This window comes from Psittacula echo (assembly GCF_963264785.1).
Source record: "Psittacula echo genome assembly, chromosome: 2".
In the NCBI taxonomy this organism is placed as follows: Eukaryota; Metazoa; Chordata; class Aves; order Psittaciformes; family Psittacidae; genus Psittacula; species Psittacula echo.
Genome location: NC_137737.1, coordinates 24,109,800 through 24,130,578, shown reverse-complemented (window position 1 = coordinate 24,130,578; position 20,779 = coordinate 24,109,800). Strand labels below are relative to the sequence as shown.

The 20,779-nt window shown below is 38.1% G+C and overlaps 1 protein-coding gene across 3 annotated transcripts in view; it reads right to left on the bottom strand.

Annotated features, from left to right (window-relative positions):
• The window catches only part of RBMS3 (RNA binding motif single stranded interacting protein 3), a gene marked incomplete at both ends in the record, with an annotated part of 444,014 nt that overhangs the window by 307,244 nt on the left and 115,991 nt on the right, over nucleotides 1-20,779 (bottom strand). For all 3 annotated transcript variants that reach the window (XM_080610082.1, XM_080610080.1, XM_080610081.1), the window contains one exon: nucleotides 8,084-8,142. In XM_080610082.1, coding sequence (XP_080466208.1) covers nucleotides 8,084-8,142 — 59 coding nt within the window. The remainder of the gene's footprint in view (nucleotides 1-8,083; nucleotides 8,143-20,779) is intronic.

The window sequence follows — 20,779 nt, the reverse complement described above, 5'->3', positions numbered from 1 at the left end:
ACAGTTCCTGTTGAATGAGGGTCTGTCGATTAGATTTATTATCAGATTGTCACTATATCAAGTAAGGATTTGTTCTGCATATGCTATATATTCTGAGAGCATGCAATGAAGTTGGCTCAAGCAAAAATTAGGAGCTGTACACTGCCCTCCTCTGCATCTGCCTGGGGGCTTCCACAGGTCAGCTGTGCACTGAAGGTCTTGAAACTTTTGAGAAACCAGCTTCTCAGCAGAGTACCCCTGCTTTTAGAAGAGATGAACTGCCTTCAAGCAACCTGAGGACAAGCAGATTTACAGGTATATATGAGATGCTATATCATAGCATCAGAGAAAAAATTTAAGCAGAGTGATTCTGCAAGACAGTTGAAAAAGCCCATACACTGCAAATGGGCATTCAAGCTGATTATGAGCCGCTGTTCAAAGAGAAAAATTTCTCTTCTGCTCACTTCTGAGATATGAAATAGATATTTCCAAGTCTGCTGAGACCATTAAGAGCCTACTAACGTTACCCAGTCCCAAAATGCACTTCAAATGCATGCCAAGCTATTGGCAAAGTTTTATACAGACCAATGAATCAAAACATTAATCGCAGTGTATAAATGGAAATTTTACTTTTTTTTATTTCTCTGGAAGGAAACAAAATTAAACCAATTATTTGCCAGCGATATGGGCCTGCAAATTTTGGAAGCAGTAAATTAAGAATAATCACAGATTAGATATGTCACTGAATATTTGAGCATCTTGGGTCTCCTTACAGAAAATATTTGCTAGGCCATCAGTTCATTTATGAAAAGATAATGACCCAGGAAATATTTTCCTTAATTGCAAAGAAGCCATTTAAGAAAGTGTCTGGGGAACTAATTAGAAAGGAGTTTCCTCTGTAGAGGACCTGGCCTTAAACTCAATAAGCAGTTTTTAGAGGACTTAAGATGGCGCACTGTTCAGACGCAGTCAAGAATGTTTGCTGAGGTGTAGCAACACTTTGCAGACATGAAGGTGAGTACATCTCTGAGTTCTCATCAAGGCAGGGCAGTGGCCAGTGCTGGCACACTCCAGCTATGATGACTTGCTTAGTATGACTCATCAAACCCTCTCTTATTTCACTTCAGCAAATGTGAAAAGCATACAAAAGTATACAAACAGGAGAATCTCTACCTTCAAGATGAAGTGGGAGTTTGCAAAACACTTGCATGTTTGACAAGACATGTAACACCTGCTGGCCAACTCAAGAAGTGACAGAAAAATAGTTCACTCAACAGCATCACATGCTCCACCCGAGTACCACTGCTTCTTTATAGAATCACAGAATCAACTAGGTTGGAAAAGACCTTCAAGATCATCAAGCCCAGCCGTCACCTCAGGACAGCCAAGTCCACCACTAAACCAGGTCACTTAAGGGCCTCATCTACATGGTTTTTGAACACTTCTAGGAATGGTGATTCCGCTACTGTAAGTTCCAGGGGATAGTTACATATATATATATATGTGTGTGTGTGTGTGTGTGTATATATACACATATATATATGATTATATAAAACAAGAGTAGATAAAAAAAGACACAAACAAAAAGAAATGCAAACAAACACAAAACTAATGCACAAAATAATCACCACATCTATTGTCTATCCCAGCAGCAAAAATAGGATTGATTTGTTACACAAGTTTAGAGTTTCAAAAATAAATAAGTCTGCTTTACAAATTATTTACTTTCTACAAGACCCATTTCCCCTTGAAGCACGCTGTGTATGCCCTCCTAGTGTGAACAGTTTACAGTCTGTGATCAGGCACAGACCTACTTGGCTGGATTTTTTTTCTCCCTCAAAATGGCAATTCTGAGAATCATAAATAACACAGCACAGTTATTGCAATTTGAGCTTATTCCCAATAAATAAAATTTATTAACTAAATAGCTTTCTATGCAGCTTAGCTCTTTCTTCACTAGCTTATTATTTTATATAGACTTGCTTCATATTGCTAGTCACAATCAAATTGTGCCATCTCGAGTATAATAAAAATAGGAATTAATAAGGTGAAAATGCATAATTCATATTATCACAAACAACCTTCATAGATTACATGTAAAAAAATACTTTCTAAAATTCAAAATTATCTAAGTATTTTGTCTAACATACACACCCAGGTATATCTACTATATGCTTATAAGCTTTGTTTATCAGAATACTAGAGCGGAAGCTACCAGCTCATTAGCTCCAGTGCACTAGGGTACTTAGGGATGCTGTGAACTTAAGCACATGAGTAAAACCACTGACACAAGGTAGCACAGACTCCTTTAGGGAGATATGAAACACTATCATGCTGTTCCAATTATCTCCAACATTTACAGTAAACCTCCAGTTATCCCATTTCTGTTACATAAATAAACTCTAAATTTATAAAATAGGTCATGGTAAATTTTAAGTACTGGTCTAAAAATAGTAAGGCAACTGGAGAAATAAAATTGTATGTGATATATGGCGGGTTAACACAGATGACCTCACGGCATTTTTTTTAAACATAAACCCACCACAATCCTTATAACTGCATATCTGCATCCCCAATTTCCATATTTTAAAAATTAATAGATCACTGCTAGCATTTTTCAACAGGAAAAATGTCATAATGAAATATTAAAATCATAAATAGTCTCTATAGTTCCCCTCATCACATTAGGCACATTTCTCTCCTAAGACAAACACTGCTATTTAACAAGTCGAGTAATGCAAGGTTTGAAAAAACATACATAAAATGAAGAATATGCAGTTGAAGTGTTTGTCTCCTACACAGTACTGTGATTCACAGGTTTTAGTTATTAAAAAATTCCCACAGGTGGGATTTCAGATTTTCAGTCCTTCTCTTGTGCTCATCTTCTAAGGTCCTAGCAAAATGCTCAAAATCATAGGAGCTCCTGATTAAACCAGGAAGTAAGTCTGCATGCATGCAATTAAAGTGTCTGCAAGGGCAGATGCAGATGACAGTAATTCATACGCTAAGAAATGGGCTTGTGTATTTGGCAGATTAACTGTTCTGTATTCCATTGCTATGAGGTATGGAAACTGTACTGTGAAACAACCATTACTCACTCCTCTGGCTTTAAGCACTCAGGTCTATCAAAGGCAAGCCAGTCTGGAAAGGGTGGGAGGCAAGGGCTGGAAAGAGAAGAGTCTACACGTTTCAGATTAACGCTTCTCTTGAATGGTTTCTTTTATTTCATTTCCCTACTTTTTAAATTATCAAATATGGTAGACCCAGAAGGGAAATGCACAGGGGGAGAGGGAAAGAGGGGAGGGAAAGAGAAAAAGCAAAAGCAGCCAAAACTCTCTGACTTGTTCATTAGGGGTTTTGTGTTTGAACATCTGAATGAATCATGTGTCTGTTTTTCATTATTCTCCATATGTGATTGTTCCCTGCTTTGTTCAGTGGTTTCTGGCCATTTTGTCATGACTGTGCTTATTTTGTTCTATATATTATTCTATTACAGGGTGATTGTTGCTTCTCCTCTGCCTCACTTAGCAGTTATGCCACCAGCAAAGAGCAATTTTAAACTGAGAGGTTATGTCAAAAGGTTTCCCTAGTGAGCTCCCTTGTAGCATATATGATTACTTTAGACTGGACTGCTTAATTCATACCAGGGAGAAATCCTCAGATAGCACTAGTCCTTAGCACGAAAGGAATGTAGTGGGTATCCTTTAAAAAATCTGAGGAATACTGGAGAATGACTTAAAGCCCAATGAAGAATGTTTTCCTCATTTTTCCAAAAGGAAACCTAACACTTCATGCTAAGCAATAACTTATTTTAACACATCTGCTGTTACGTGGGCTATTTAAAAAAATTTCTTTGCTATATTAACTATTTTCCACTTTCTCCAAAGTATAGAGCTCTACTCTGTTCTTTGGTCAACACACAAATGACCCTGAAATAGAATCCAAAATCTCCAATCATGTGATAACTTCTACCATCTCCTTGAATTTAGTCCACACTACTGCCTTGGATGCACATCACAGGATGATGTGTTTGTTTAATAACATACTTTGCAGAAGGTGAGCAAGACCCAGAAGACCGGAGAGGAATAAACAAGTTGCTGGGTTTTGTTTTTTGTTGTTGAAGGTATTTTTTTTTTAGTATTTGTTTTATTTTTAGGGAATGGATGTAGACTCCAGTGTATTAGAAACACATTCAACTTCTGGAAACATCTTCGAGCAAATAGTCATATAAATCCATTCATAGACCCTCAAAGGTAACACATGATTAGTACCATGCAGCATGGATTTAGCAAGAATAAATGTCACATCATGCTTCTGTCTAGTAGGTAACTAGCCTTATGGATAGGAAAATACTACAGTTTTTAGTTAATCCTTGGTTGTCACTCATAACTTGAGCAAATGGGAGAAATACGATCTAGCTAAAACTGCTGTTATGTAAGTGCCAAACTGATTAGAAAATCCAATCTAAAAAGAAGTTGTCAACAGCGCAGTGTTGTACTACCCAGTGTACTTGAGAGGGTTTCCTCAAAAGTTATCCTCAGGTCTGTTATCATTCAGTCTTTTCCAAATTATCTTGTCCAGTGGATTAGAGAAATCATTTATTAACTGTGAAGAGGATACTAAAGAGGTAAGTGCTACAACCACTCTGAAGATTTAAGATTAGAGAATAATCTTAGCAAATTAAGGAGTAGCCAGGAAAAAAATGGATAAAATTCAATGCAGACAAATGAAAAGTACTAGCCTTAAGAGGGAATAATCAAAAGCACAGAGCAGAGCACACAATAAAGGAATGCCTGGCTGGCAGCAGCACTGGAGAAAACACTAACAGTACCAGAGGCTGCAGCGAATCTCTTTGCATAATCAGCACTATTGTTCTCATGCAACAGCCCACGCCTCAGAAATGTATCTATATCTTAAGTACATATAGCTATTTACATGGATACAACAGCAAAGAGAAGAGTCATGTCACCAAGATGACAAATTTCTCCACACTATTTAAAATGGTAGGACTTAGGTCATCTGATATCTCATGCCTGGCTCTAAGGTCTTCAAGTAAGAAGTGAGATAATTGCAGAGAGACCAGCAAAGTGCTATAAACCAGAAAACTTGAAACAAATTGGCTTTAAGGAAAAAGTGTAAGGACCAGTGGTGAATCTAAGGAAAAGATATGGCAGACATATAGGAGTCTTCGTTTGCTGCAAAGAGGAAAGGAATAAACTGTTTTGCATCTCCACAAGGGAAAAGCAAAGAAGCAACAGGCTTAAATTGCATCAAGGAAGATGAGGATTAGACATTAGGAAACACTTCATTATAGTGAAGAGAGGGAGTACTACAATGAGCTCAAATCTCCATTGCTGGAGGCATTTGGGCTAAGGTTACAGAAACACCCCTCAGCAGTGGGTTAGAGCTGATCCTGCCCCAAGGCAGGTCCTGACCTCTTCAACCTCTTCAGGTCCCTTCCACTTCTGATTCCTGGGAAGCTTGCTTTTTGGGTTTTTTTGGTAGCCTTACTGAAGAAGGAAATTGTTGCTAGCATTTAAAGCAGAAAAACATCTATTTTTTTTTTATGCCACGAAGCATACCATTAATAAATCCAATTATGTTTATGATCTTTTAATGGCACCACTTAAGACATAAAGATCCATCTTTGAAAATACAAATAAATATCTCTGCCCTACAGTGTAATACAACAGCATGAAAGCAAACTTTTACAAAGTTCCAACTCACTGTTATATAACCCCTACTACAATAATTTTAAATCTAACTGCAATATGAAGAACACCAAACCCACGTTTCTCTTTCTTGAAACTCTAACATTCATATTCTTTACAGTCTTTTCACTTTACATTTTGTGTTTCACAAATAGATCCATTCCTTTCCTTGTTTACCACCGGCAATGGGAACAGGACGTTCTAATCACACGGCACTACATTTGTGGAGTCAAACATACATTCAAAAATACCCCAAAAAGTTTAAAACAATAATTGGGTACGCTTCCCCCAGATTCTCTCCACCACCCTTCAAGCACCCAGCTGAAGCACCTGCACCAACATCACAGTGGTTTACAGACAACCAAGCGGAGACAAATACATTTCTCTCTCCCATGGACTTCATCCCATTATTCCACATACAGTCCAGTTCAAACTCAACTCCATCTGCTTGATTTGTGTTGCCATTCCAGAGGGACAAATTTCAGAAAAGAAGATGAAGGACAGAATTGACACATGAGTTAACAGAGAACATGTCAGTCTAGTATGGTAGTGGGAAGGGAGACAAGGAAATACATGTCCTTGTCCCCAAGGGAAGTTCTTAGTTGGAGTGTAAGACAGCAAAGTGTGGCCCCAGGATAACCCCAACCTACCTGATCATGGAGTTTCTATTTCTCATTCCCCACAAGACCCCTCCAGATCTCCCAGGCCTATGGTCTAACACCTTCCCGCCCCAGAGCCTCATCCTCAAGCACTCATACCCCAAAACCCATCCTATCCCACCACAGAACTCTTCCTCCTTGCTAAACCAGTTAAGAATCCACTTGATCCACTCAGCCCTTCGTAGTTCTATCATGCTCCAAGTCCCCTTCTCCTTACAGCACTTCATGCTGCATCCTGCCTCCACAACATAAACCTCCCAGCCATGAAGCAGCCAGCAGCAGGCATATCTATCTCCTCCCATCTCTGAAACGGCAAGGCTCACCTCTGTAGCCACCTGGCCACCCTGCCAGGGCTTTCTGCACTTAGCCTAGCCTGCCTTCCCACAAGTGTATTCCTTCATAACACAACAAAAATGCCAACAAAACCAAAGCAAAATACCCCAACCTACCACCTAAACAAAAACAAAGAAACCCCTCCCCACAAAAAAAAAAAAAAAAACAAACAAAAAAACCCAAAAAAACCAAACAAAAACAAAAAAAAAAAAAAAACCAAGTCTTGATCCTGGTGTGATAATCAAAGAAATACACAGTAATGTTATTAGGAGAGCTCCCAGGAAAGAAAACGCACGTTCAGGCAAACACAAATGCATGGTAGTGCCACATGATGGACCACAACTGATGGGATTGCTGACATTTTCTAGGACTAAAATCACAGTCTTCCAACTTATTTTGCCCTTCAGTCACTAATGGATGCTGTTGCTGGCAGGCAACAGATAAAGGCATACACTTCTAGAGACTCCCAGAACATCTCTGGTACACATGGCAGGATTTTGCCCCATCTCATAGTTTCCACAAATACCTTTGCTGCTTCTCTTCACAGCCTTATCTGGTCACTCTTTAAATGTATTCCTGTACTGCAATGGTTTGTTTGGGATTTTTTTTTACTAATTCTTATAGAAATGCTGGCCAGAATCTGCTTCTTATCAGAAGAACACACTCTAATAGTTCTTACTACTGCAAAAGGATCCTGTATACCACTAGCATAAAGTTACAGAGTCTTTTCAAAGCACAGCTTCTCCCCCATAGGGTTCATGGCTCTTCAGACTGGTAAATGGACAACAACTCTAATCCTGAGATGCTACTAGACATGCTGGTCAATATTTATCTAGGCAAATATAGCTATACACATGCACAAAACATGCTATATTTCACTAAAAAATGCTTTCATACATTAGCAAGAAAATGAAGAACAAAACTGGAAGAGGAATCATTTTTATATCACAGTATTGCAACCTGTGGATCTGTGTGTGCCATAAAGAATACATTCCTGCAATAGCACAGCCTAAAACTTCACAAAAATAGGAAAAATTAAACCAGGTTTTGCTTGGGAAACTTTTCCCAAAGGTTTCTCAGTTTTATATGGGAAATCAATTTGCATCACTGATAATATCATTCAAATCAGACAACACTATGTGGTTAGAAGGTAATTTACTTTTCTGCCGAAGCAATTTGATACTTGTTCTGATTTGTGATTTTCATTTTGTTTGTTAATGAAAAAAATTAATGAGCAATGTTACTGGAAACACAACTCAAAGCTGTGGCATTATTAAATATGCTTGTAATATACCGTACATTATGTTGATTGCACAGTTGGAGCAAAAGCCTTGGCAGGCAAGCTACCAGTCAATCATTCAAACAGACAATGAACTCAGAGGGTGGACGCTTTGTACATACCTTTGCACTGATTTGTGTTTTTGTCAAGAATTGCCTTTGTGGATACAATTTTCCCATACCTGTGGAGAATACAAAAAACAGAAACACATGTTACTGTATCTTAATAACATACATAGCTATTTTTGCGCACATGTAACACACATACTAGGAAGAGATCTAATGCTCTTGAAAACATGTTTGCCTGATACTCCTGGAGAGATTCCTTGTCTGCAGTTCAACAAACACTTTTAGGGTTCACTTTAAAAGCAGCATTGGTCACTTACCACACCCCGTCCATCCCTAGTCACCACACCGCACTGCCAGCATAAATTACAATAACAGCAAGGAATTTAGCGCATCAGCACAAGGAAAGAGATTTCTTTGGTTAAATTACTTATGTTTCCTTAATTATTTCTTTTACTATTATTTTCATTTTTAACTGCCAAACAAGGCTTGTTTTAACAGAGATGGACCAGATTCCTACAGGATTAACAAAACTGCAGGAATTTTGGTCATTTGTGCTCATGTGTGCATCCATGCCTGCACACACACACTCTAAATTTCTGGTTTGGATAAACAGAAGATTTAAGGTTTATGTGCATCTAGCTCTTTCCAAGATGAATGTTAATACTTAGTTGAATTTATATTACCTCCCATAGATAGCATGGCACTGCACTGCATTTTGATAGACTTAGCATGATTAATATGGATTTTGGGCAGCTACAACTTGTTGCATGAAGCAACTAGACCATAAAATAGATATCTGTCTTTACCTCACAGAGTTTAAGACTAAAACCACAGATTTAATAGTATCACAAAACCTTGGTAAAAGGTCACAGAAGACAGCATTTATGGCTGAATATAAGACTTCAGGAGAATAAGGAAAATCATTTTATTTCTCAAGTCACTGGTATATCTTGGTCCCTGTTTCACTGAAGAGAACTTCCTCTAAAACGTCCTTTTCCAGATTTTTTTTTGAAAAGCATTACTGGTACTCTGATAGAGCGGGCTTTTATTTGGAAGACTTGCCCGTGAAACGCAACTTTCACCATCAATGAAAGATGTATTATTATAAAAGATTATAATAAAATTGAACCTTCTAATGGCAAAGCAACACTCGTGGAAAATAACCAACAGTTCACCAATTATAAAACCCTGAAATGTATGGCAGACCAATTTTTTTATTTGGTTAATCTTTATTAACAGCAATATAAATTTAGTGTTAGTGACTTCTATTTGAAATCCGGAGATCAGGATGTGGAAGATCTTGCTGCAATTCCCTTCTCTGCCTCAGGAGGAAACCTATGTCTCCTGCTATAGAGAAAAGGACTCAGAGCAGTCAGAGCACTGTACTACATATTCAAGTCCTACCAGTTTGAAAACATACCCAGTAAACCAGGAAAAACACACACACAAAAAAAAAGAAAGGGACAGGGAGCCAAAGACGGAGTGGTCCCATCACTCATAGGGGAAAAGTTTCAGTCTGGGACCCAGCAAATATCTTCTTATGAGCAGGGAGCAGCAGCAATGGGAAAGACTGAGAACAGCCTCGCTACATGTACTCTTTGGTACCAGCAAAGAAGATTTAAAGCTATTTTGTGCCTGAAAAAGTTCTCAGTTGAAGTTTCCATGCTGCGAGTGACATATAACCACTTAGCTTTAGATAAAAGACTGTCTCTCCATCTCTCTTCACTCTGTTTTTGTGACTGATGCAAAGTGAGACTTTCCATTTCACTGTTTTTCCTTTCCCTAAGAACCCACAAAGGCATTTGTTTCCATTTGACTTTCATTTTGGGGAGGAAAAACATGCTTTGTTTTATTTCAGAGTGAAACCAGTCAAGAGGAGGGTGAACTGACCTAAAGGCATTAAGAGTTTGTACAATCTAAGCTGGGCCCTAATTCAGCCGTCTTTTAGGAACAACAACAACAAAAATAATCATACAAGCCTTCCTCTCCTTCACACCCTCTCCTTTTTTTGTTGGCTCTGTAGAGAGGCAGGATTTTGTGCTCTGAAAGCAGACGTAATCGATTGTATACTCCACCGTAATGGGTATATGCACAGGTAGCTGTGGGTCTATTTTTGCCATAGCTGCCTCCACTCCAAACACATTTAATGTTAACCATGAGATCACATGCTTTTCTAACCTCAGATGTCTCCAGGATTGGGTCTTTATACTCACTTATGTTCCACTTAATTTTATAATTCTTCATGGTAATACCTGAAGTTGACTTTGGCCTCGAAGACATTAGAGTCTTCACATATCTTAAGAAGGCAAAGTCAAATTCTCCACCAGAGTGATTTATGCTTTTTCAGTAGGCCAACCTACCCAGCAGGAAATCTGGCCTGTGTGGTGCATCTTCATTTATTTGATTAATTCAGGTTTAAAATCAAATACATGAAAAACATGCAAAAACATGCCTATCTTGTGCAGTAAATGGCCTCTGACAGATATATGGGAAAAGAATCCAACAAAAATCAGCGGCTAACCCACAACAACCTCAAATAAAACACAACCCCTACCTAAACTTCCGCCAACAAAAACTAACGCCCAGCCTCCCTTTCAGCCCAGCCACTCTTAATGAATTGATATGTTGTTTCATTCAAGTCAAGTGAGAGCTAAACTTTAACACATCTTGCCAGCAGAGGCAGGCATTTGTGGTTCCACTGCTTTTATTACAGATTTCCCAGAGTTATTTGCTACATACTGTGATTCTGCAAATACTTAGTTACACTAGAGATTTTACTCACAGAACTAATTTCTGTTCTGTTCAGAAGAGGTTTCCTCCTGCATGTAAAGTTACATGCACACATTCACGTTTGCAGAAACAGACATCAGTGGTAAGAGGCACCACAGTAACAAACACTATTATAGGCAATTAGCCATATGCAGCCAATTTAATCTGCTGCTATAAACCTTGAGTGCTACCACAAGAAAGTAATTGGAATTAATTTGGACACTGTTTGCCTAAATATTTTAAGTAATTATTTTACAGTAATCAGAACATCAGTTCTGATGAAGAATGTTAGTGTGCTGCATGAAATCAGGAAGGTATTTTGTTCCTACAAATGCAGTCACACTTCTTTCTTGCATGTGTGGAGAGTGGTATTAAGTTATGTCTTCCCTCCAAAGTTGTTCGGCTTTCTGTTTGCTTGACCTTTAATTGTGATTTTATTTCCCCAGAAGTAACAAAAATGCATAGCTCAATGGGAACACACACAGAAACAAAGATAAAGTACATCACAAGAGCTGGCCTCTTTTTTTATCACATTTAAATGGAAAGTACTGTAAAATTCAACAGCCTGAACATCTCTGCAAACTACTGATATCACTAATGTAAAAAACACCACGTACAGTTTTCTTGTCATGAGAAAACATGAGCACTGTTTAATTTCCTCCTGACTTATGGTGCATGGAGGTATTGTTTCAAAGATTTTGAATCAAAAATTCTGGTCAGAAAAAGATAATTATGGAATTGAGTTCATCTCAATGCCTTATTACCAACCCTTCAACATAACAACTGCATCATTAAGGATAACCTACTGCATCACAGTACCGAAGGAAACAGATGCAATGAATCTGTGAGATAGCTACCCCAGGAACATGTCTACTGAACATTGGAACTGAAACTGCTATTCAGATTTCCAGACAGACAGCATGTGTTGTTTTTCATTACATTGTTCCCAAAATGTTTTCTAAATGCATAGTAAGCACAAATAAAATTGTTTACATGCTTTTTTTTTAAAAAAAAATAATATTTTAAACCCTTATATTCAATTATGCTTTTAATGTTCTTCTAAGTAACAATTATCATTTAAAATCAGGTGGTCAGATATTTGAAAGAGCTTCCACATCAGGAGCAACTACACAGACTAGGACTTCAGCTCATTAAAGAAGCATCCATGCAGTGAGATGATAACTAGTTGTCTTCATTGCTTCTCATGGGCTGCCAAGAAAATTATAAAGTTTAAAAACTGCAGAAGATGTACTTCCCGAGAATGGAAAGTTGCTTGTGGAACTCAATGCCACAGCCTGTGTTGATATCCCACAGAGGCTCATCTCTACATAAAGCTACCAGACAGCTTCTAGAATGCAAAATCTGTCATGAAATTAAAAGCAAAGACACATTTGTGGCCCTGGAAGTCACATACGGCTAGAAGATGGGAGAGGATAGCACGGAAGTATCATCACATGTTGTCCCTGTTTTAACATCAGGCGCCTCCACAGATGCTGAAACAAATTCCTGCCTGACCCAGCCCAGCCGTTCTTACATTCCAAGAGAACATTAATTTGGGGACAGAAATACCTTCATACAAAAATAAACATTTTTATCTTTCCTTGTATATATCAGTTTGGATGAAACGGCTCAAGTCACCTGAAATCCACTACTAAAATTACAAGGAAAACTTCAAAACACTTCACTTACAAACGGCAGTAACACACAGTGTCACACAGAGGGTACAACTAAGGGAAGACCCTACAGAGGAACAACCTCTACACTTGGTCCTGGCTACAGAGCTATGTCAAAAACCACTCAAGAGCCCCATCCCATTGCATCCCACATTTTCTGACTACTCAGCAGATGGGAAAGATACAAGCAATGCAGAATAAGCCCTTAACGTACATCAAAGTTGCAGTATCAATAGATCCTTTCAAAAACTTGCAGGCAGGTGGTCGATCAGCATTTACACTGCAGACAAAGCTCGACCCGGTTGCTCCTGGGAAGTTACTTGATAACTGCTGTTAAAATGGAGATAGTTCCTGAAAGAAGCACTTCAACTGCAAGTGATACCATTTGCAAGATGTGGGAACCTTACCCACTGCCCACGCTGATCCCAAACCAATAGGAATTTGCTGTCAAATGACACAAAGTTTTCAAGCCATTTCGGTTTCTGCTGGCAGAAAGCCAAGGGTGCAGGGAAGACAAGTGGGCAACCAGGATCAAGAGACAAGTGAGATTCGTCTGAGGACTAGCTCAAGGCAAGGGAACTGGATGCCATTCATCCCACTACTAACGGACAGCTGCCACCAGGAGCTGCTGGGTCAAAAAAGGGATTGCCTGGGAGACCAGACTGGTTGGGGCCATTCACACTTTTCAGCTTTTCTGTGTGGTTATGGAAAACAAAAGCCTCTGGGATAGGTACGTCTTACTCTGTCCTCCAAGCCAGCCTTTTGGAGTGGTCTCTCCCAGTCCTGTAACACAAAATGGCCTTCAGAGTAGACAGGCTGATTCTCTCATCACCACCCAACTCAGTGCTATATACACTGCTGTCCTCATCTGCAAGGTGGTAGGTGCCCAGGTGTGTACAAAACAAAGCTTTTGCCCAATTCTGGTTACTGCTTGCATGCTTTAAATGAATGTGAATCTTGGAATTCAAACCCAAGTAACCAGTATAAGGAATTCTTCCTTGCTTAGGTAAACCTAACTACCATGTAATTTCCAATTTCAGAGCTTAATAATTATGTCACCAGAATCAGGGTTTACTCAAGGCCTCATGCATTGCACTCGGAGCACAATTCACCCAACTGAAAACAGTCGACATTTCTGGGCATTTAGGTAACATATGCTTTTATCTTGGGAACTTTTGTACTGGGATGAATTTGACCAGCAGTAATTGGATTTAGATAAGCAACTCTGAGGCTCTTTCATTCTTGTGAATTAATATATAAATAGCATAAGTGGGTTTGTTTAAAGCAGGCTCTATTAGGAAAATCATGGTTTTGGGGAGAGAAAAAAAAGCCACATTATAAGGCCTAAAGTACAGAAGAAACTGCTGCTGGGTTTCTCAGAGATGTCATTCCAATAATACGCTGCCACATGAACTTAAGACATTCAAATACCCACAAAAAGGAAATTCATCCAGAAAGAAAAAACTGATTTGCATGATCATTTCTGGACATTTCATCTACTACATGGCATTTTCAATGCTAGTATTTTTTTCTCAAAAAATACAACACATTACTATTCTATCCATTAACAGAGATTGAGCTGCTTCATTGTTGTTTCGCTGTATATTATGTTTTAATTTTAAAAAATGAAAATTTAAGATTAAGCTCTTTTATTCACACAAAAATTACAGCTACAAAATTCATGCTGTTCAGAGCACCATTTATTTGCACACACCAATGCCTGGCTTGGGGAACCAACAGAAACAGGTAGATGCAGGGAACCTATGGTGTACTAGATTATGTTAATCTAGACAGCCCTTCTGTAAGAGCTTAACATTCATCTGCTCTGTCTTCTCTACTTACTTCAGTCTGGCTGTCAAGTTGACAAAATGCATTCCTTTACTAGATATAATACAAGTTAGTAGAGCAATTTGGAGTAACAACTTGTCCCAGAGTTTCAAAAACACCACAGAAAAAGAGAGAAGGGCCTCTTAAATCCTTTGGTTGTACATCTAAACCACCCCTGGACCGACAGAGAGCACGACATATTTCCTGTTCAAACTAATCTGCATTCATACATCTAAACATTATATGCACATTCACCTCTGGAAAAATGGTCCCAAATGAAAGTGTACAGGCTCTGGAGACTTGCTGTAAGTGTTTTAAGTACTTAGGAAATAAAGCCAGGTAAAACAGAAGTTAAAGTAAATGAAATTTAAACAGATATTGCATTTCTGGGAATAGAAAGAATCTGACCTTTCAGAGCTTTAAGAAGTATATCCCTTTAGTAGTTCTAAGGTAACTTTTCCTTGAGCCTTGTTCCTTTCCTTGCTAAAATAAAATAATATAAAATAAAATAAAATATCAGTATTTTTTGTCTGCATGTAAATGAAATTAAGTGGCCTGATGCAACACTTGCAGAAATCAAAGGCAGTTTTTTCATTGCCTTCAGTAGCTCAAATCCTGTTCGCAGTGCTTATAATAAGGCTACAGATCATCACACTCTTGATACCCAAGACAGAATAAAATGTCACTCACTAAAGGGGCACTACCCATAAAACCCTGACATTTTTACAGTGTTTTTCCCCAGTTTGTTGCAAGACACTTGACTCTTCACTGCAGTTTTTGTTTAAAATGTTTATTCTGAATTAGTGCTATTATATTCATATTACATCAGTATGTTTGAATATTGATGCTATTTAAGACTTGTAAAATATGATTACAGTATTGTACACCATATTTAAATTAAAATTCTGACATTAATGTTTTTCTTTTGATAGAAAGCTATATTTTCCCCTCACATTTCTGCCATGACAAATAACCAGTGTTAATAATTAATTAGCAAAATATTCTACAGTTGCTAAACTAAGTATGGAAAATGAAATCCATGTACAAATTAATAACTATGATTTCATGCAGAACACTTCAGTCCTTCTTCTGGGCCATCATTAAATCTTCAACTACTAATTACTCTGTATTAGCAAGAATTCAAATGTTTTTTTAAAAAAATGCAACTTTTATTTGTAGACATTTAACAGTGCTGCTAAATTTTCTGTATAATGATAGGATGCATTACTGGGAAGACAGCTTAAGGATCTGAAACCCTTCAAAGAATTAGATGCAGTTTACCGTAGCCTGTCACAAATGATAATGGCAGGCATACCCTGATTTTCAAAGAATAGGAGGAAAAAAAAATTACAAATCAAACCCCTATCTTTTCTACTATAAAGACATTGCTCATTGGCATCTATACAATTCAGTTATTTCAGGTATTGTGGAAATACCCCCCCCCCCCAAAAAAAAAGTCGTTCCTGTAACATAGAATTTATTTACTTTGTATGTTCTTGCATGCTGTGCTGTCTTCTATCCAACTTCTCATTCACAGTCTTGCTTACTTATGGAGAATTCATTGTGAAATTACAGTTGGTATGAACCAGCATGTCAGCATACCATGATATTAATCTCTAAAGTATTCAATCGTTTAACAATAGCCTCATTATTCAAGGGAACTCTGAGCATTCAGTTTGCACAGATTTTCTGACATTTCACTAAAACAATTTACTCTTAAAAAAATTCAATGACTGCAACATATTGCAAAAAATATATATAAATACGTATGTCTCAATCAGATGGTTCCTTTCCAATAATAGCCAAGAAAAGAAAAAGAATTAAAAAGGAATTGAAGAAAAAAGCAAGAACTCCAGCTACCATCAGGGACCATGAACTCAAACTGATAATTTAAAGCTAAAGCATTTTATAGAGTTCACACAGAGGCCATTTGAATCAAATGTGTGAGTGAGACTTCTTGAGTTCACAGAGCTCCAATTTCATTATTTACAAATTAGAAAAATCCAGGTACCTGGGATGTCTTTGGAAACAACGTAGTTTTGACAGGAATTGTTGTTTAGGATTTCTACTTTGAAAAATACATATTTCAGGAACTATATCACAGAACACATCTTTTTTTTCAATATATATTTTTTAATCTTTTTATTTCCAGAGCTGGAATGTCACAGTTGTATTCCTTTTCCAAAGGCCAGACTTTGACAAAAGTGGTTCAGAGAAGCACATTTTTCTCTGCCAGAATTTTTCAAGGGATAACAACAAGAATCTGGATTTGGATTTTTATAATTACATGGACAGAAGTTCACACTGCTTGCCCAGGACTGAAATGGAATAACTCTGGTTTTGAGTTTCTTTGATTTTTATGTAGCTCCAAGAGGCAGATTTTTAAAAGCAAAGTATTTTTAGTCCATTTATTCGGACAACTCTGTAGCATAAAGATAGCCTAAAGAGAGGGTGTGAAAATGCATTCAATAAGCTATTTGTCTACAATATTTTTAAACACTCATGCATATCTACAACTTCAGGCATGTAAGAAGCACAGTTGAACTTAAACACAACAATCCACATTTCCCAAGTTTAAAGTATGTTTGTAAGCTCATAAATTAATGTGCTTGCTTGGTGTGGAAAGTCCTCTCTGCAGCTCCGGTACAGTAAACAGACTTACACAGGACATGCAAGTGCATGTTTCCAGCCAGCGAGTGTTTTGTTTTCCTCAGTGCAAGGCCTATAACTGCTACAGTAATTGGTTTTAACGGGGCAAATCCGTTCTTGCTGGTAAGTCACCATAACGCTCAGGCCAGGGTTCCAAAGCAGGTATTCTTGAAAGCTTTTTCAACAGCAAAATTCAGATTAGGTGAAGTCACCCATCATGCAATATAGGTACATAATTTATCAATCGTGTATTAATTTTTTTTTGTTCAAAATGCGTTAAAAACTTGCAAGTAAATACAGCATTAAATTCTGACTCATTTGTTATTAAAAAAAAAAAAACAAACAAACAAAACAAACAACAAACCATTACAGGTTTGAAAAGATATTTGGTTTAGAGCCCTTGTCTGTATATAAATAATATGTCATTTTTTATTGTTACTGTCCGAAGAGAGATGGACATAACTGAACGTATTAGTCTTACTGTGTCAGGCTGGTAAATATCATTGGAGAGGAAAAACTTATTAAAAATGGTGCTTTGGATTAGGCTTTTGTTTTCCAGAAACATGGTGCCCTCCTTCTGTCTCCAATGGGCTGCCACAGTTTACACCAATGGAGCTACTGCCTCATTATTTTCTGTCTCTGAGCGCTGAAGTTACACTTTCAGGTAACATCAAGGGGCACGGAATACGGCATAATTAGCACATCTTGTAGCTCTCTCTGCTCATCAGTCAGCACTTCTGAGCCTAAGACAAACAAGACAAACAAAGTCTTAGTCAACCAAAACCTCTCTCAGGCTTTGTGCCAGATGCTCTCACTGGACACCTCAGCCATGAGTCTCCTACAGAAAAAAAGCTAACACTGGCAACTGCTGCGCTCTGCTGTGGTTCGGCTTGCACTCAGAAACAGCCAGCATGGACCAGGAAGGGGTTAGATAAGCCATGGTATTCACTAAATAAATACACTCTTTATATACTCGGTATCTTCTGTCCTTAAAAGGAAACTTGTTTGGTTCTGCCAGGCAGAACCCTAGATAGAGAGCTATGAAAAAATACGTGCTATGTAGCCCATGCATTCTGAAATATACATGAGCAGATCTGGAGGAAGGAGCAAGAATTTAAATATTTTACGTTTCTGCTGAGAAATTTTACCCCAGGAACAAAAGACTCACTGAAAACCGCAGTGAGCACATTTTGAAATCAACCAGCAACACTGGATTTGGAAGCAAATTTGCTTCAGTTGCTTGTGAGCCCTCAAGACATGACTTTTGTATATTACTGGCTTCAGGTGCCTTCAAATAAACTAATTAAATCAGCTACAATCCTCAAACATATAAAGATACACATGGAAAAACTGAGAGAGAACTGTGATTCACTGGGATAAACCCATAATTCTTCCCATAACTGGCCAAGTAGTATAGTACTGACAATTCCTGTTGTTCTCAAACACACAAAGTTATGAAGTTATCTTTCAGTATCAAAAATAACTAAGAAGAAACATATTTGAGATATTTTATTTTGGTTATGTATTTCAAGCCTTTGTGATAGACTCACGTCGTGTTTCATGCCTGTCTTTACAGACATGAAGGAAAGAAACCTACTTTTTTCAAAAACTGAAAGCTGAGATTCCCATCTTATCACATGCCTCAGGGATCTAAGGCTTTAAGAAACAAATAATGCAAACCTCACAATAAACTTCTGAGAGTTGGTAACACCAAGGGCAACATCTTCATCAAATATTAGTGAACATCCTCAGCTAGGGAAAAAACACTGCTTGGCAGTTGCATGCTTTGGGTCCCAGAAAACACACTTCCAAATAAAAAAAAATAATAACAACAACAATGAACAAATCCGTCCTGTGTTCTATTCCCTGCTTTATAAAAAGAGCTGGATTTAAAGATTTATGAAAACCTCAGTGTTGATACCCGTCACTTTACTACTGCTATCACACACATAAAATGGTAAACATATCCTATACAGATAAATCATGTTCCAGCAGTCAAAATACAATCTACCAAATGTGCTGGGTTTAAAAATTAATAGCACAAAGTTTACAGTGATCACCTCTAGTGGCAGGCTGACTGCTTTTTAAATACCCCATCAGAAATAGTGAAAGCACAAAAACAACATAAAAAGGACACAGTCTGTCTTCATGAGTCAAAGACACATTCCAAACAAACCAGACTTGCAGCCTGCAAATATTTACAACTATGAACAACTGAATTCATACTCTGGACAGTCCTGAATACACCCAATAGCCAACTCTCATAAATCAAGCACTTGCAATATCAGGCCATGTATTTACGCATTCCTGAAACATCTTATTCATCAACAGCATTTGCACCCTTTGCTCCCACTTACTCAGACCATGGGAGATTCTATTTCCCTTTTTGCTTAAGGGAAGGAAGTTCTCAGAAGACCAATATCTTGAACAAGAAGCCAAAGCAAAAGCAAAGGTCTGTTCCAGCTATTCACTTCCTATATGCCTCAGCCCTTCATTTCCTTTGGGCTTGCTCCGCAGACCACTGAGATCAAGAGGAAGGCTTACGGATTCGTCCTGTTCTGCAATTTCTGAGAGCCATTAAAGGTTACTCTGCATGCAACATTCCATTTGGTAAGACAATTTCCTAAGTTCAGAATTCAGTTTCTTTTTGATTCCCACATTCACCAGACAACAGCTTCTTTGTTCAAGCTTCATGTTTATGAGAATGTTATCTTATCTCTGGTTTAGCCTTTAATATTGAGCAGAGTCAGAACATAATCATCCTCTTGTTCGAGATGTAAAGATTTATGTCTGTCCACATTTTTAAGATACATAAACATACAAACATACTTACAAAGTCTAAGCAAATTTACTTTATTAGAGCTGTTATCTGGTATGATGATATTTAACACCAGTCACAGTTTAGTTCCTTTATCTCCCCTGTAAAATATTTTTTCAAGATCTGTTACAAGAGTAAAATGACAGCATCCTAGGAAAAACAAGTTTCCTACAGCCAGTCTGCAAGGGAGCAGCAAGGTTGGAGCAGCAACGTTTAAGCAGCAGGAAATCTGCAGAAAACAAGAGAGTGAAGCAAATCATTACAGTTTGGAGGAAGACTTCCATAGCCACTAGGTCACCCAAAGTTGAAAGACACACTTGGTGCTGCAGTGAAACTGGGATTGAGAGACACAAACATGCAAGAGTGGAGAATGGCAGAAGAATATTACCCTATTCTGAGTTCCCAACTACACCTATACATGGTGAGAAACACAAGGACCCCTCCATGCCCGAGCCATGCTGGTCTTGCAGGAAAACATGGAGCTACTTCAGATGGCTTTAACCTAATCCCGGGTTTCCCTGCATGGCTCTAAATCCCAAGAGCATCTGCAATACAGATGTTCCTTCAGAAAGTTAAATACATAGCACTGATTCAGTTCTCCATGTTTGTCCTACATCTAAAAAGGAAAACATACCTTAAAAAAAGAATCACTAAATGTCTAAACCCCTCTCCAACCTCCCGATGTCTCCCATCCCAGAGATTCTTCAGAAGGCCAGTCTTTCTTTCATCTCTGAGACCTGATCAATTTTGACAAGGTGAAAAAAACCCCAAACAACCAAATCTACCATTGAACAGAAACCCTTTCAAGTCTTCCCTCAATTTTGAAGCCTTTGCAATTCTTAATCCCTGCTCCGCCAATATTGTCTCCCCCTCCCCATTCAGTGGAAATTTTCTACTTTTTACAAGCCCAGACCTCTGCAGAAAATTGATTTCCCCTAGGATACAGCAATCCTACTGTTCTACCCATGGCCATTAATGACCACCCTGTTCACCACAGAGACAGACATGGCAGCA